The sequence below is a fragment of the Nannobrachium achirus genome (assembly GCF_963921795.1).
Source record: "Nannobrachium achirus genome assembly, chromosome: 3".
Taxonomy (NCBI): Eukaryota; Metazoa; Chordata; class Actinopteri; order Myctophiformes; family Myctophidae; genus Nannobrachium; species Nannobrachium achirus.
In genome coordinates, this window is record NC_137812.1 from 49812404 (window position 1) to 49831343 (window position 18940).

The 18940-nt window shown below is 44.0% G+C and overlaps 1 protein-coding gene across 2 annotated transcripts in view; it reads right to left on the bottom strand.

Annotated features, from left to right (window-relative positions):
- The window catches only part of gab1 (GRB2-associated binding protein 1), a 77897-nt gene that overhangs the window by 20169 nt on the left and 38788 nt on the right, over positions 1 to 18940 (bottom strand). For both annotated transcript variants that reach the window (XM_080722896.1, XM_080722895.1), the window contains exons 3-4: positions 4430 to 4558; positions 2491 to 2656 (exon numbers count right to left, since the gene is read on the bottom strand). In XM_080722896.1, coding sequence (XP_080579022.1) covers positions 2491 to 2656; positions 4430 to 4558 — 295 coding nt within the window. The remainder of the gene's footprint in view (positions 1 to 2490; positions 2657 to 4429; positions 4559 to 18940) is intronic.

The following is an 18940-nucleotide window of genomic DNA, read 5'->3' on the forward strand; positions in this document are numbered from 1 at the left end:
TTAACGGGGTACTAAAACGGCTCCACTCTCGAGTGGAGCCGTTTTAGTACCCCTATGCCAAGTGAGGCCAAATCAGTGACGTATACACGCTGCTGATACTGATTGGTCAGAGACAGAGTCTCACGGCTGACTGAGCTGTGTCTTTCAACACAACAACTTGAGACAGATTTTAGTATGCAGTCACGGCTGCAAATCAAATATAAAAGCAAAGCCTGTTTGTTTTATATATCTGTTTATAAAGAGGACGATTAGGCAGAATTGTGTTCCCCAGCCCTGCAGTTGAGATACCACGAAGCACCAAGAACATTAACCAACACAAACAGTGGACATAGGCTATATCGTCGCGAGTCGCAATTATCAACGGCAAATGCGTCGGCAATCCGTTAGTTTATATAGATCTCAGTGAGATGTCTCCTGTTTGTATTTGTAACTGCATGTGTTGAATGGGGGAACGAATCTACAGTAGCCTACGTACTGTACTGTACTGTACTGTTGCTGCGCTAGCATAGCCTCTACATTAGCTTACTTCTTTGTGTAGTTTGGCCAATAAAGTTATTATTTGACCATGAACATCCCGACGTTAGTCGTCGCTATAGTTGTAAAGACTTGATGAAGACCTGTGTGAGTGTGTGGCATCTAAAACATTGTCCACCACATCTCCGTGTTGAATGGGGAAAATAATCTACAGTAGCCTACATGTACTGTACTGTAGCTTAGCATGTATGCTAGCGCAACTAGCCTCTACTCTTCTTTGTGTAGTTTGGCCAATACATTTATTATTTGACTATGTTCACCCCGACGTTAGTCGTCGCTATAGTTGTAAAGACTCGATGAAGACCTGTGTGAGTGTGTGGCATCTAAAACATTGTCCACCACATCTCTAAAAATAATTAGCGCAAGTTAGCATCTCCGTTGTGTTTACAGACTGAGAAGATCCTATCCGAGTATCCATATGTTGAAAGGGGCGTTGATTTCTTTCGGGAGCGGAGGGGAGGAGGGGGAGAGGGGAGGAGGAGAGGAGGGGGGGGGGGTACTGTAGTGGAAAACCTACATAAAAAATGTGGTGCGGTGCGGTGTCGTGCCGTGTCGTGTAGTGTCGGGCTAAAAAGTGGTATGGAAAACCGGCTTATGCGAACACAATTGGGGGGAGGGAAGCAGGGCGGGGAGGGTGATATTGGTCTATGCATGTAGGCTACTCCTACGGTCTGGGGCGGCACCTGACAGCGGGGAGTGTTGGGTGGGAGGAGAGTAGGATGAAGGCTCTATGTCCTCCCAGTGCAGGCCCCTCACTGGCAGGTGAGTCCGTAGGATACAACAGCAGTCACAACACAGAAATGTGTGGGGGGAGAAATCAATTGGCAACTAAATAGGAGAAAAAAGGGTATTGTATTGGCTACACTAAATATATAAAAAATAAAAAAAAAGACCAATCAACTATATAATGACTGGGCTTGTTGGCTTTGTGCTTTGCATGATTACTTCTTTGCCAGTCACCCAGTGCTGGAGCACTCTTGTACTGTATGTTCCCAAACCGATATAAGTGGAAGGGGAATTTTGTATACATGTGCCCACTGATGGGAAAATTAATGCAGAAAGTCTCCAGAGCTAAATATGCCCCTTTCCTTGCCTGTGAGCTTCTGTCCCTTGATGCAAAGACAGCTGACGCAGCATAATTTGATGCCCCTGCAATCAACAGGAAGTGGTGCAATGCTGCATGTCAACAAAACCTTATTAGTTTTCCATGTACACTATGTGCAATATGCATAGTTACTAGCACTAAACTGGTTTGATTGTGATACCCGCCAGTGATGGGTGGAGTTGTGTGATGATGGGATGTACAAGTACAAGGAAGCAAGTTTGTGTTTCGGGGGCGTTGATGCAGGAAAGTTGGACCGTAGTGTGAATTGTCAGAGTGCAGTGCATGACGCATGCCAGTAGACAACCCACTGCCACCAGTATGAGGGTTAACACAGAACATAATGTCGACGGCTGTCTTGATGCACATCATGACAGCCGTCGACATTATGTTCTGTGTTCGTCGGTGCCGTAATGCTTTGGCCTTTATGCTCAACCACTATTATCTAATGATGATACAGTTGTGTATTGGTTTAATTTAGATGAAATGTGTGCCTCAGTGAGACCTTGAATAGTGCACACCCCCAACCAGATTTCTGAGCACAGAGCATTACGTTTAGACAACATAGAACGATTTTATCTACATTTAGTGGCAGATGAACAATATAATATTTACCTTGTTGGGTTTGATCATTTAAAATACATATAGACCTTTTTTCCAGAGCGCTGCCGTGTAGCTCCTCAGTTATGGCTGCCGCTCTGAGAAATCGGTCTATAGTATAGAATGTATTTTAATGTCATATTTATTCAAGGGAGATATAGGTTTGGGATAGGTGGTGCGGCACACTAGCGCCATCCATTGCAGCTGCCCCCCAACCGATTCTGACCAGCCCAAAGTCTAGTGTCCTTCCTTACCTTCATCGGTGGGGTTGAAGCCGCAGATGTCGCAGATGCAGCGCACCCACTTGTTCATGTCGTCCTCTGTGTCGGCCACCAGGTAGAAGACACGGTCGATGGTCTTGATGTCAAAGATGAAGCTATGCTCCAGGTCCTTCTTGTTGAATGTCAGCCCAGCATCCACCTGGAGTAAAAAAAAATATATCTTTATATTACAAAAGAGTAAGTGATCTACTTCCGGGTTATGTATCGCTAACTTAAATACCAAACCACTTGGCCAAGATGTACTACATATGTACTAAATATAGCTTAAAAATTCAAACACCCATGTCACCTTTGCAAGATGTCGTTTCCAAACCTCTGTATACAGTTGTATTCGTTATTACCCTCATATTTTGCCTCTGTATAAAATAGTCCGCCGGTCAAATATGTCCGACCGGAAACGTGCGCTGCGGCACAATAGTTCCGCCACAATAGTAGGGCTGACCCAAAAAATTCGAATATTCGAAGCTTCGTTCGAAGGCACGGTATTCGAATTTGAAAAATAAATTTGAATAATCGGCCGCGGCCGTTTGTCCTTTGGGGGGGCCGCGTGCCTTAGCTTGCATGCGCCTCGCTCCACTCTAGCGTGATAGCGTCACCCCCTTCTCACACACGTGTTAACATTAATAACAAGCCAACAGCAACGAGAGCATGCATGAAGCCATCAGAATGGTCGATGATGAAGGAAAAAAAAAAGAATAGACAGCGCGCTGTCACATATACACCGACATGCGTTTGGCACCGAAATGTGTGACACCAATGTAACATCACCCAATGCAACTATGCGATGCAGTCACACATTTCGTTACCAAACCATTGTCGGTGTAACATGATCCATGCATGCGTTTGCTGTCTTCCACTCGCTGACAGACACACAACTCAACGCAAGGAAACAAACAGCGAAAATTGGATTTTACAAAACGGACCCCGTCAGCGTCGATCCCGTTTTAAAGAGGAAAAAAGAGCTTAAAACCCAACTTGCTAGGGTTACGTTGTCGTGGTGTTGATGAAGTTTATATCGGATCTGCTGCAAGCTCAATAGTCGCGCCCGCATAGAGTAGGCTACGTTGTCTGAGCCTGACCATCAGCTTTCGGTTGATGAGTGTGGAACTTTAATTCAGACACACTGCAGTGCAATTATTTACTATAAAATCTACTATTACATTAGCGTGTACAACACCTTGGGACTTGGGAGTTAATCTGTTTGTTATATAGGGCTCGAGTCGCGCTGCAGTGTTTGCTGTTGCAGCCGCGCTTTGTTACATTACTGACGTGATGTGATTATGTCAATCCTACTTGTCCTGCAAAAACACCTTTCTTTAATGTAGAAAACATTCGTATCTTCTTCTTCCTCGTTGTATTGTTGTACTATTTAATGAAAATAAGGAGCATTATTATGAGGAAAAAACTGGTGTGTTTTCCCTTTTAAAATTGTGTAAATCGCACATTTTTAAACACATTTCCTTAACGGTTATCACTTATGTAACCGATAAACTTTTAACAATTTGGCCAATGTTTAATTTGTCATTTCAGAGGTATTAAAAAGTTCTCAAATTGTCACTTAAGAAATGTGCTATACACTTAAAATTTAGGTTGGTTTGATTACTGTCGAGTGAGAAAACAGTGTCACACATTAAAGTTAATCATCTGGAGACCCCACAAAATAATTTGGGGACCCCCCTGGGGGTCCCGACCCACAGGTTGAGAACCAGTGAACTAATGAAATGGAAATGATTGAGTTGTAGCACTGACTGTACAGACTGAATAGATGCCCATTGGCTAAAGGCTGGTAACAGATATTAGTTTAATGGTTTATCACTCATAACTTGCGTGTCAGAGGTAAGACAGAGACTTTAAGTGTCATGCCATCTACGTTTCTGTGTCAAAGTGGGTGGGGGTGGGGTTGGGGTCTTACCTGCTCACACAGGTTGAGGTCGATCACGCGGATGGGCTTCTTAGCGTGGTCATTCTTGTAGTACTCCAACACGTCTGGGTCGCCTGACAGACGCCCGCTGCGCAGAACAAACCACCTCTTCTTCCATGCCTGCAGGATGGGGGTCAGGGACAAAGGTCATTTGTTAGTTCTCTCACATGGGCAGCTCCATTTCTAACTGACCACAAGTTGGCTCGGGATTTTGTCTCTACAACTTGGCTCATGGTTCGTCCCGGCATCAGTGTGTGTTTTCATTGTGTGCCTGTGTGCCATGTGTGTGTACTCCCTTCCACCAGCAGCTGGCTGCAGCCAGACCTCACTGAGACACACAGGAACAGTGGGGACCGGCCCGCGACCAGAAATATGTCTGGGTCGACCATCACACTCGCCACAGTCATAGTTTGGTCTTGCACCCTGATTGGGATGAACGGCATGATCCAAAATTGGAAACAAGTAATTAGTTTCCTTTTTCGTTAACAATGGGATTAGTCTGTCTGTGGGACCTCGCAGCAGACAGAGGAGTTAAATCGAGGGCAGACAGTGGGAGAAACAAAGAAATCATAAAACACACAAGGAGATGCTCTTTGGCTTTTTACACAGTATACATGGTGTAGCTGACAGGACGTTTAAAGCCAAGTGCCTCTGTCTGGAGAACACTCCAACATACACAGTAAAATCTCTGAGAGCGTACAAATGGACCAGTAAGTAAAGAGTTTATTTATGGTGGTGCAAGTACTGTGTACTTTGTACCACCATAGTCAACAAGAGACCCGCTGTGGCATTTACAAGGACAAGCCACAGTCCTGAAATATTCATTTTATAATCTAACATATGGATAATGAAAAATGTCTTCATAAATTCTAAATCTGTCCGTCATTGAAAACAAAGGTTTGTTGTGCTGCACTTTCCAAATAATTACAAACTGCACATCTCCAGATTAAACCTTGGCCACCAAAATGCCACAACGCCACAATACTCTGCATTCCAGGTTGTTTTCATCCTGTAGCGTTCCCCAGCTCTACATAAGCAGCTGACACCTCAGATGACGGCTCATAGCACTGAAAATGTCCCCGCTTGCTGTCAAACGGAGGCTTAACAGGCAGCAATTATCTGCCTGCAAAACACAGCCAGGTCGTGAACTCTGTGTTTTGCTGAGTCAGAGTAGTTAGGAAACATTTGGATTTTCGCGTGTGTTCTTAGGAAAAATGTGCTCTTGGCTAAAACACCAGCAAGCAGTTTTAATCCACACACCTCTATTCTTTTTTTTTTTCATTTACAATGCAATGTTTCCTTTTACTGACACAACTAAAAGGTTTGAGGCCAGAGAGGTTGGAGGTTGGGAGAGCAAGGACACTTGTCAGGGGTATCTCTACAGTGAAAGCTAAATGGGAGATAAAAGGAAAATAGTGAACAACACACATCAAGACAACTTGTTGAAGAGATATGGTATAAGGCCAACCGTTATTTCCAATGCAATATTTATTCATAAAACATCTAACTGTACTGCTGGTTTGACTTCAACACCGTGCGACAGTAGATCACCTGACCTCTACTATCCGATGAATTGCTGAAGAATTCCAGTAATACCACATGAGCTGGTGAATACTATACTACGGGTGCCGTTCTCTGACCAGTACTGTTGAGTTGGTAGACTGAGAGAAGGGAGCGGGTACAATAACAACAGCCACTGAGATCAGAGGAGTTGGTAAGCGTGCCAACACAGAGCAAGGAATGCAAACTAAGGCTTTGTTCTTCTATGTTTTCCTGTTTTGTTTTGTTTTCCTTGTTGGATGGGTTAGGTTTAAACTAATTAACAATGCTGTGGGTTTTCTCTTTTTTTTTGGGGGGGGGGGGGGGGGGGGGGGGTCCCTCAGCTGTTTTTCCATCCACAGGACATCACTTTGTTAGTGGGCCAAGACCCCAGACTGAGTTCTGTATCCAGCCATAAGAATTCTCCCCATAACAAACAGAACAGGCACGGCTGAGCAATGTTTTGTTGCTTAGTCTGAAGAAGAGCAGTGTGCGCGAAACGTCGCTCAGCTCACTCAGGTTGTGCCAAATAAAGTCGTTAAAGGGAGCTACAATGTGCAAACTGATTTGCAGATATAATTAGGACACGATTCACGATTATGACATTTTACATGATGATTAGTTATCGCTCAAATAATTGCGATTAACGATTTAATTGTGTTTTTGTCGTTGACATTTCTGTTTGGCTTGTAAGTTTTGAAGTTGCACATGGCATATATGACACATAACCTAAATATACAAAGAAATTACTGACATTTGACAACTTTATACTTAAAAAATAACGTTGATAGTGGAAATAGCCGATCTACATGCTCGCGACGCGTTGTGAGCTTGTAGATCTGCCATTTCCACTACTTTTTTAAAGTGTTAACTATATTAACATTTCTCAACATGGAAACGATTATGCAAAATAATTGCGATTACCTCAAATAATTGCGATTAGACGATTATGTAATAATTGTGACATCACTAGATATAATATCACTATTCCAAAGTATAGAGCTGTCCCACTTTATGGCCCACATAATGTGAACCCTACTATTCGGGCGTAAAAGGCAATAGCCCTAGTATAACATAAAAAAAGAAAAGAAAAAAAAAAAGAAAAAAAAAAAAAAACGTTTTAATAATTCATACATTTCATTGTGAGGTAAAAGAACCTGCAAAAGTACAAAGACTTCACAACAAGACCTCCTGGTCTTCATCCTAGCACACATGGGGCGTTCCTGCAGCCAGGTTACACCCATGGTTTCTGTCAAAGCCCATCTGAGGACGGGGTTGTTGTGACGGTGCCGTGTTGCGGTCGGACAAAGAGGGGGAGTGTGGGACGGGGAACCTACCCCCCCCCCCCCACTGAAACATGACAAAGCACTCAGGGGTCAGGTTACCCGCAGGGAGTGGGTAGTGGGGTGTGGGGGGCACTGAGAGGCTTGGGTTACGCCACAAGGACTGGCACCACCCCAGAATGAGAGAGAGACAGAAACACTCTCTAGCACTGAGGCCTCCAGAGCTCATACACTGCTGCTAATCGGAACCCCTGCGTGTGCTAAAACAGTGGTTCCCATTACCTTTTAGCTCAAGACCCAAAAGAGAAATTTGAGGAATTACTTTGATTTAATTTTTTTATAACATTTAATAAAAAAAAGGGATATTTACTCGCGACCAACTGTTTTGGAAACGCTGCGCTAAAAGAACGCTGTACATAACTACTGACCATACAGGTACATACAACAAGCAGAGAAGAGTGAGCGATTGTGTCAAATAATTTAAAACAGAGGGAATTCCTTTTTTTTACTGCATGCATGGCACCTAGTGGCCAGTGTGTGTGTGTGTGTGTGTGTGTGTGTGTGTGTGTGTGTGTGTGTGTGTGTGTGTGTGTGTGTGTGTGTGTGTGTGGGTGTGATCTCGCAAACCACTACACTACAAGGATCAGCTGCCACTAGGCCAAGGAAGCAAATGCCCCACTTTTTGAGCGGTGGTCACAACGCTCCTATACGTGGCCGTGTGTGTGGGTCTGTCTGTCTCCGTCCGTGTCTGTCTGTATGTAGCCTACAGTACCTTTTATGACCACACATGTTAAGGGAGGGGCGCTGTTGTTCAGGCCAGGCCAGAACAGGCAAGGCAGACTCACACTCACACACACGCACGCACGCACGCACACACGCACATACACACACACACACGCGCAGACTCCACCGCTCAGTTCACACAAGTGTGATTTTACAAATACGACTGAAATATATAACTTTTTAAAACTTTTATTTTATACTCAAAATCAATGGAGAAGCAAACACAAGCATGCACGCACACAGATCCACGAACACACACACATTCCTAAAAGCTAAAACACAATCACTGATTCTTGAAATTGGCACTTTGCTCACACAGTGACACACATGCCCAGAAAAAAGCAACACCAACCACACAAATCCCTGTACACACTGGGCTCTATTGCCACCAAACAGCAACCTGCACACATCTAGCAGAGCAGCATTGTCTGCCTGAGCCCAGTGGCATCTCGCTGACCCACAGTCTTTCTCTCATCAACACAGCCGCTGACACCACAGCAGACCACAATGCACAGCACTGACCGACTGACCGACCGACCACACACACACACACACCACTGTGTGAGTTAGAGGAACCAAGGCTTGTTGTGACAGTTCCAGCCTATAGCGTTTTAAGTGACTGTCCCGTAACAGAAAGCCGGTCACCAATTATTCAATCTTTGCTGCAGTCATGTGTCCTGATGCACAACATGCTGAACCTCCCTTCCTGCTCAGCTCATTGTAAGCGGCTCCCCCAGATGATAGAACTACTGTACAAGTAGAGGTTGTTATAGGAGCGGCCACGAAAGGTGGACAGAAGGACAGGTGGTCCCACTCATCACCCAACCAGTCACCCCCCACACACGTCACAAGTCTCCAAGGCCCACATTTACAAAGGAACAAAGGAAACAAAATGACCCTTAGGACAGGTGTTGTCATTTCGTCACCCCTCAAGAAAAAAAAAAATAAACTTGACAGGGAAAAGAAAAGGAAGAAAGCTTGCAAAGGATCACAAAAGAAGGGACCCCCTTCAATAGGTACCAAGTGGGACATTTTCAAAAGCACTTGAAATGAAGATGTACACACAATGCACCTGACTACAATGACCTACCTTCTGCTGGGACTCTAGCGCGCTCTGGAGCTCCTAGTTCTGTGTTCACAACAGTGCTGTTCTCAATACAAAGCTGTCAGCACAAAAAAGGACAATCCCCATAAGTCCAAGCTGATCAGATTCCAGGTCTTATTCGCCGTACACAATGCACCGCACCTCTGTGAGTCAGAAGCCAAACTGATCCAGAACCAGTCACAATATTCCGACCCAACAATTACAGAGGCCAAGCGTGTGTGTACGTGTGTGTGCGTGTGTGTGTGTGTGTGTGTATGTGTGTGGTAGGGGAATGGGACAGCATGGGACGAGACAAGTAAGGAGGACTGAAGCTGGCATGGGAGCTGGCCCCTCCCCTTCTCTTAGTGTCCTGGTGTCTTCTGATAGGACGAGGGACAGGAAGAGAAGTTGCCCCCCCACCACCACCACCACCACCACCACCACCAGGGTCCATGGACAGAGAGGGCATTGAGGGGATGACTACAAGGACGGGAGAGAGACAGCTAAAGAGAGAGAGAGAGAGAGAGAGAGAGAGAGAGAGAGAGAGAGAGAGAGAGACAGAGAGAGAGACTGAAAGAAGAGGCAGAGGAGATGCCACACTGCCGTCAGAGACCTCTTAAAACCACTATCGCCATCACCACTGTGACATAGGTGAAAGAGTTACAGTGTGTGTGTGTGTGTGTGTGTGTGTGTGTGTGTGTGTGTGTGTGTGTGTGTGTGTGTGTGTGTGTGTGTGTGTGTGTGTGCGTGCGCGTGCGTGCATGCGTGTAGGAACAGCAGAGAGAAAGGCAAGGAGAGTGTAGGCTGCTTAACTGCTCACCTCTAGCCACTGTAATCTGTATGTGTTCATGTAGCGTGCCCTATATATTATGTCAAAAATCATATGGAACATGTATGGGTTGACCTAATGATATACTGTACGGTAGAACAGTGGTTCTCAACCTTTTCAGTCTGAGACCCCCAAAATAATCATCTGTTCACTGTGATAGCGTTTCATGCATAATGGTGCAGTGGTGCTTGTGAGGCACCGCATTTCTCAGCCCCTCTGCCCTACTCCCGCTCTCACCAGCTCTTTGGGCCCCACTAAGAACAGTGTCTTTTGTTTTGGGTCTTATCACAGCGCCCCTCTGGAGCATCTGGTACTCGGGGAGGGGAGGAGGGCTCCACGCGTCTATGCCAGCTGACCCATAGAAGGCTACAGAGGCCCGAGTACAGGAAGCAAACAGCTACCAACTGTTGTCTGTGCACCAACACAAGATCCCGTGCCATATAGGCTACAAAGGCATTATATGCCAGCAGGGGTCTTCAACAGGGGGTCCGGGACCCCTAGGGGGTCCTCATAGTTACTACAGAGGGTCCTCCAAATCTTTGTGTAAAAAGAGCAGATTAAGTACAGAGTGAAACGTCAAGTTTATTAAATATTGATGGTTCAAGTGGTTAAATATCTGGAAACACAAAATGACATGAATCCAAAATACACTGATGATTGTGCCATCAAACAATATATGGAATCTATGAAAAGGTTGTGGGGGTCTCTGCTTCATCTCTCTCTCTCAACTAAGGGGTCCTTGGCCTGAAAACGTTGAAGACCCCTGCAGTATACCATGCGACCGTCGTAAAAGCGCACGGTACAACTTGTCTCTCGGTGTGTATGTGGAGAATATTACAGCGGCAAGGCTCAGACCTGAGAACAGGTCATGACTCCCTTTTACCTCAAAGTCTATTTTAAAGAGAAGAAGACATTTCAACCGCATTGCATCACCCTGCAGTGAATCATGGCATGTATGCTATGCATTCGAAGATACTGACTAGATCTCATCTAATGGGAAAATGTGTTGTTACCACATTTTTGAGCGGTGGTCACACCGTCTCCATAGCGTGGCCGTGTGTGTAGGTATGTATGTTTGTTTGTATGTATGTATGTATGTATGTGGGTGGGTCTGTATGTAGCCTCAAGCCTGTGGTGTAGTACCTTTTCTGACCACACATGTTAAGGGAGGGGCGCTGTTGTTCAGGCCAGGCCAGAACAGGCAAGGCACACTCACACTCACACACACGCACGCACGCACGCACGCACGCACGCGCACACACACACACACACACACACACGCACGCACAGACTCCACCGCTCAGTTCACACGGGTGTGATTTTTCTATCAAGTTCCTCATTCCTAAACCAGTGACATACGGCTGTAAAGCATGAAATTGGCAAGTGAGGGTATAGTTATCAGCATGTGGAACATTCTTGTAGGATAAGCAAGCAGTTTGCTAGTCTGTTCCATAACACAACTCTCAAGGTCTAATACCAATCAGAAGTAGGGTTGGGATCCTTTATGATTTTAATGATTCTGGTTTAGGCCTAGAATTATTGAATGCTTTAACCAGTGAAAAATAGCAGATATACAAGCTTGTAGATCTGCTATTTTTGGAAAAAGTCGCGAAAATGTGTGCAAATCTTGAATATGTGTATTTTTTAAGCGAACGTTTGTAACTCAAATTTTGCTTCTGGGTGGTCACTGGAACTAAATATATTGAGATGCGGGTCCATGGCCAAATAAATATAATTTGGGGGGTCCTTCACATGAAAAGGTTTGAGAACCACTGACATAGTAGTCTCTCAAGAACAGACTAACTGAGCTCCAGTTAAGTGAAAATGACCTTTTCTTTGACGATGGCTAGCCAGATTGCTGGCATAGAAACAAAGGTTTTTCAAAAAACCTTAGAAGGATTCAAAAGACACTTATAGAATCGGGTCACGATTTTTCAAAAATAGCAGATCTACAAGCTCTGATCTGAGCTTGTATATCTGCTATTTTTCACTGGTTAAAACATCCAATAATTCTAGGCCTAAATGGGTTAACGATTCCCTCTGAATGTTCCGATTCCTAAGCGGTTCCCTTTAACACTTCCTATATATTTTTAAAGCATAGTTCATTTTGGCCTGCATAATAATTTTTGATAAACACACAAATCAATCATACATACAGCATTGATTACATATTATTGTAGTGCTTCTCAAAGTGAGGTACAGGGATCCTCTGGGTTACTTGAGGGATTCCAAATGGACCCCTACAGGTATGTAACTCAGAGTGTACAAATGGACTCGTTCCCATTTGTACACTCTCAGACTCTCTCAGTTATGGTGGCCCTTGAAATTAAAAAGTTTGACATCATTTTAGAGTTTTGCGTTAGCTATTCAAAAATAGCAGATATACAGTACAAGCTCACAAGCTTGTACATCTGCCATTTTTGAATATTTTTTAATTTAACACAAATCTTCTCATCTGGTAGACCCTGGCAAAAACATTTTCAGATGGGGATCTGCCGCCATATATACGGTTTTACCGTGAGTGTCGGGGCAGACACTCATGACAAAAAATGGCATTTGGAGAAGTTGATAAAAGATATATTTACATTATGTGGAATGGTTCTTGTGAAAAATATATCAGTGAAAGATTTTATCAAAACAAACTTTTGCTTAATTGGAAACATTTACACAGTATACTTGAATATCACAAATTACAAGGCTCAAACTTTTTGCATCTTAGAACATCAAAATTCACTGGTTCTTAACAGAGCAGTACACTCGAGACACGAGACAGCCAAACTGAACTGTCAGGACTACTAATAATGCCCATCATATCTATCTAAATAATCTGGATTATTATGTGTCACTGACTGTCACAACATCAAATGAAGTCACAATATTGCCTAGAGCCTGAAGTAGTTCAGATCTTGGTGCTAAATTCAGGGCTTCCCCACAAGAAGCTTGCACAGATTCACCTCATGCATGCATCCCCTGCAACAGAGCGCTCTAACTCATGCAGTTCGAATTTGACTGCAATATAGTGCACTTAACTGGCTAATTGTGCTCTGTGCCATAGATAGCTTAATGCAGCCTGAAAGGCCTTTAAGTGCACTAATTGCTAATGTGAATGGACCGCTGTAATGGGGCTGTTAAACTGCACACTTGAATTCATCCTCCATATCTCTAATGCTTTGTGAATGAGACAGTGGCCTTTGGGTTTCTGACTGCTGTCTCACCACCAGCATCAGAAACACTTAGTTCAAGTCTAATACCCGATGTATACAGTACACTGTCGCATGACTGACAACAGCAGATCTACAGGGTCACAAAGTATAAATCAGGCTTATGAGGCTCCTACAGGGAACTTGTTTTAGATCATAATATCTTGAAGTATGCTATTTGCAACATATTAGTATGTGCCGGGGGTCCATTGCATGTAGACGTAGTTGTGTTAAACCAATATCAAATGTGTATAATGGGGATGAGATCTGATCACACATGTTTCTTCTCTACAAAAACACTGTGGAGGGGTGTGCCGTTTCTATGACACCGTCGTTTTATTGTGTGTGTGAGAAACGGAGTGACCCAGGAGTCATTTGTACGTGTGAAATAGCTCCTGGCTTATGTGCCATCCGCTGTTAATGTGGGCACAGCATGTGCCCGCCCGGCACATCAAATTCAATGGGCTGAAACAGAGCGGTGGGGACATAACAAGACACTTGAAACATTGCCAACACTGTACAGTCCTCAATGCCACCACAATGTACACTCAATGCAATACTGCAACAAGCAACCGTGCTGTCAGCACAACTCACTTTGTAATACAGATGTTTGCCTGTTACTGGATGCTATATAATATATATTATAGTCATTTGATCTGATAAAGGTCAGAAAGGGAGTCAATAACCCTCATTAGGGCAAAATACAGAAATTAGCTGGATTGCTCGGAGATTAGAATTTACCTTTCACCCAGCAAGCAGGTTTTGTGTTGGATAGTATTTCACATCAACAAGGCATTGAAGCCGTTTACCTTCAAAGGGCAGCACACACCCAGTGCCAGTTTCAACCCTGTTCCTTATAACTCTGGATGAGCAGTGATGTCACAACAGCTGTTTTTTAGTTTTTGTTTGTTTGTTTAACATTTTTTTTTACACAAGTCTCACGTCTTCAGTTCCCAAGGGTCGATTTATGCTCCACTTTTAGAGCCTAATTTATTTCGGTTCGGCTCCGTCTAAACTATGATATGGCGTCGTTCAGAGGATCGGGGGGACGGGTAACCTCATTAATTCGGCTCCGATTGACGCCATATGATTGTTTAGACAGAGCCGAACCGAAATAAATTAGGCTCTAAAAGTGGAGTATGAATCGACCCTAAGTCACCTTAAAGGACGATTTTGCCACTTTTCAACCTATCCTCATATAATAGGTCCTCACTAATGTTCACAATACTCTGTCCAAGTCTCTTAGGAGAGCTGTGGGAAGTTCAGAAACCCATCACCTTGTGACATCATCGTTTGACAGTTTTTTTTTTAACAATATTTTTTTTAAAGATATTTAGATTTTTATTATCGCGGGAACAATGGCTTCCTAGCCTAGTTCCAGACCCTGAATCGCTAGCCACACCCCTTTAATTTTTTTGTTTGGCGATTCAGGTCTAGCATCGCTCTCATTGAGGAGGGCCTGCCTCGGTTGAAAATCCGATCGGCGAATCAGCGCCGTGAATCAGCGTCTTGTGATCAGCGTGGGTGGGGGTTTCCCAGAACTCATGTGTGTTTCCAAGTACACCAGCGCCGCCACCGTACCGCGCATCGCGTCGCGCTAAAATGCGGTGAATTGCGGTAAAATGCGATCGTATCGATCTCGCTATGAAACACCAGTAGCAGGCATGTTATGTTGTGTTTGATTACTAGTTCGTAGTGCTCCTATTCTGACTGTTTCTTTGGTTAGCAAGTAGCACTAGCAAGCAACAGGCTAGCCACTAGCCAGTCACACATAACAACACTATGTCATGTGTTGGTCGGTGAACCAATCGCTGAAGACTGCCTCTTTTCGGCAACGCCCATCCCTGCAAACGCCGTAGGCGGAACCGAGTTCAGACTGAATAATGAAGTGAAACGAAATGTTAATTCAGGCTGAGTGGCAGGCTAATGGCTTCCACTTTAACATTGCAACTTTTCAGGAATAGAAAGCCTGCCTTTTCTATTAGCTTGGATTCCCCATCGATGATGTCGCAAGATGATGGGTTTCTGACCTGCCCACAGCCCTCCTCAGAGACACAGACCAAGTAGAAGAAGATTATGCTATTTCATCATGAACATAAGTGAGGACCAATTATATGAAGATGGGTTGAAAAGTGGTGAAGTAGTCGTCCTTTAAGTTAAGTCACTACCAAGTCACTTAAAAAGTTCTCGAAACCCAAAACCCCAGCCTAAATTGGGCTTATGAGGTAGATCAGAAAACAGATGCTCCATCATTCCAAACATTCACATGTAATTCCCCTACACTGGCATTCAGATCATACCATACCATCATACCTGTATGTGATGTAGCATACACAATACTTATAGTATTTGTAGGACACAATAGCTGGAAATCGAAATGTATTTTCTTTACTCATTATGTGCACTCTGTTAGAAAGGCCAAGTTCAAATCCAAGTCTGATTCACAAACCACATTCACATTAGAGAACTCAATATATTGCCAGCACTATTTGACATGGTCTGTTATTAATCTGCATGTAGCTCAGTGTTTTGTTAGCTCTCATTATACAGCCACTTAACCCTCAGTGTGAGAGTGGAGGCGTTAGCTTAGCTCAGTGACTCTGGGAGCATCGTTAGCGCTTAGTAGCATGACAGTGGCTGGGCCATCTGGCTAGTGAAAGTGGGCCGTGGGTAAATGACCTGCACCCCAGCTGCACTGACTCATCCCAACTAGAAACAGCTTCTCTGTTTGTTCCTCAGAAGAAGAAAAAAACACAGGGAGGGAGGAAGAGAGGAATGGAGGGAGGGTGAGAAAGAAGGAATAGATATGGGGCTTAGAGGGATAAAGATGAGGGGAGTGGGATTAACCACTTGAACCCTAGCATCCCTATTCTGGGGAAACATTCACAGAAAATAGCAGATCTACAGCCATTTTCTGCAGAGATTTGGAGAAGAGGAGAATAAGAGCACAGAGCCGACCCCGCCTGGTCAACTAAGTATTAGTAGCCTATATCAACTAACCACAGTATAGTGTTTAAGTGATTAAGAAGTAAATGATGGAAGAGTTGAGAAGGAAAGAATGACAGGGGCCAAAACATGTATACAAAATAAAGAAGGGGAAAGGTAAATAGACTGCTAATGGCTTTTTGTATAATTTCTAGTTTTCTACATTTTTATCCCACGATTTTGTAACCCATTTTTCACCTGGTGTCAATTATCTAATGTAATCCTGGGCGCTACACTCCCTCTGCCAACCTGGGGAGACAACGGACTGACTTCATGCTTCATTCTATGCACGAGTAGTCCAAGTCGCTCCTTTTCACCTGACAAGGGGGAGTTTCCCCGGTTGGAACACGTGAAAGGAACACGTTATTCACTGAATGTCACTGTGGGTTAAAAAAGGATAGCTAAGGCAAATGGTGTCGTGTCAGTCGGGCACATTGAACTAAAACTCTGGCAGAAAACTAGCCTGACACTCAGCCAGAATTTACATTTCGTTTCACTTCATTATTCAGTCTGAGGTCGCTCCCACCGAGGGCGATTGCTGGGATGGGCGTTGCCTAAGAGGCAGTCTTCTGCGATTGGTTCAACGTCTGACCAACACATGACGTAGTGTTGTTATGTGTGGCTGGCTAGTGGCTAGCCTGTTGCTTGCTAGTGCTACTTGCGAACCAAAGAAACAGGCAGAATAGGAGCACTAAGAACTAGTAATCAAACACAACATAACATGTCTGCTACTGGTGTTTCATAGCGAGATCGATACGATCGCATTTTACAGCAATTTACAGCATTTTACCGCGATGCACGGTACGGCGGCGGCGGCGCTGGTTTACTTGGAAACGCACATGAGTTCTGGGAAACCCCCACCCACGCTGATCACAAGACGCTGATTCACGACGCTGATTCGCTGTACGGATTTTCGAACGAGGAAGGCCTCTTCAATGAGAGTGATTCTAGACCCCCTGAATCGCCAAAACAAAAATTTAAAGGGGTGTGGCTAGCGATTCAGGGTCTGGAACTAGGCTAGAAGAAAACAGCTTCACATAACGAATAAATGAGTAAGCATGTTTGGGCTCTCATGTTTGGGCTTTCACATAACGAATAACTGAGTAAGCATGTTTGGGCTCTCACAGCATATCTCCATATACCGTAATTATCGGACTATAAGCCGTGGCTTTTTTCACATGTTTTGAACCCTGCGGCTTATACAACGGTGCGGCTTATATAGAGATTTTTACAGCCAGTTAGTTAGTTTTACAATGGTCTTTAACAATTTACAGCCAGTTAGTTAGTTTTACAATGGTCTTTAACAAGGATTTATATCGATTTTTACAGCTAACAGCCACCAAGGGCGCTCTAGCGGGAAGCAGGAAGGACACCTGCGGCTTATAGTCAGGTGCGGCTTATTATGTAAACATTTGTTTTTTGTTCTAAATTTAGCTTGTGCAGCTTATATTCAGGTGCAGCTTATAGTCCAGAAATTACGGTACACTACATGGATCTCCATATGGGGGTACCAGGGGTCTCCAAATATGGGTAACTGGTGGCGAAATACATCACTGGCCAGATGGCCAAGACATGGCGCGACCTCCCCCTTTAGGCCCTGAGGCGTCTTACAAACTTACTGTAAGTGCATGTCTTGATTGATCTGTTTGTTGTATGTGTGACTTTGATGTTGTTGCACTTACATACTTTCTTGATGTTTTTAGTTTGACCTTGTATAACAATTTGGTCAATTTCGATTGTTGTAAATGTGATCTATAAATAAAGCTAGATTTTTTTATTATAGTCCATGTGATAAATGTCACATTGTTGTGTCAACTAGAGTATTGAACTTCCTTATTTCACCTTCTGAAATCACTGTAATCATTGCTAGAGTGATTATTTCTAAATGGAGCTACTAAACTATGCAGTATGCTGTAATGTCAGTCAGTGTTGAACACAGAGGGGGATTCTTCAAATGAAACACTAGCAATTGAAAAAGACAATCTGCTATTGTTTTATAGTTAAAGCATAAAAGAATGGTTAAAGTGGTTAAAATCAAGCGTGACACAGATGTGTTCCAGGTCTTAATGGGTTAAACCAGTTTCCCACAAGTTCTGATTTCACTTTTTAATGTACCAATGATGCAAGTTAGCTGAACATTTAGTGGGTTGAATAACTGCTCCATATAATAATCATGGCATCGTGGCATCATCCTCTTCTATGAGCCAAAAGCAGAGTAACATTTAAGAGACAGCATAACAGCAGTAGCTGACGCAGAATTATCGAAAGAACACAAAAATATCTCAGTGATGCCGCAATTGAACACGTAGCCCTCTCAAGGGCCCCGCTACTCCAAGCTTCACAATCAGAACCCAGGGGCTGCCCGGAACAATGTGCTGTTCTAAGAAGAGACCATAGATCCAGCGTCAGAGGCCTTGGTGACGAGGTCTGGAGGGGGACGTACAAAAGCTTCCCTGTGCTTGGCATGGCGGCTCGTACAAATCACTCTTTGTTATCAAGACATGTCTGGGATTCTTACTCAACAGCTATTTTTACATCCTTGAGCTCCGAAGAGAGCCAATATGACTTGTGGAGGGCCCGTCGACGCGCAAACCAAAAGGGCATGGCCTTTTGGCTGAATGAAAAACTGCTTGGCTAACGTCAAGCCCAAACCCCCCCCTCCCAAAAGAAAAAAGAAACTCCTCCTGCTGGAAGGACAGGGGACTTCCATGACCAACGTGCATCCATGAGGTCTAGCGTTTCCAGACAGTAGGTTCATAGTCAGCCACTTCTATTGCTGGTCAGTGACCTCAAACAAAA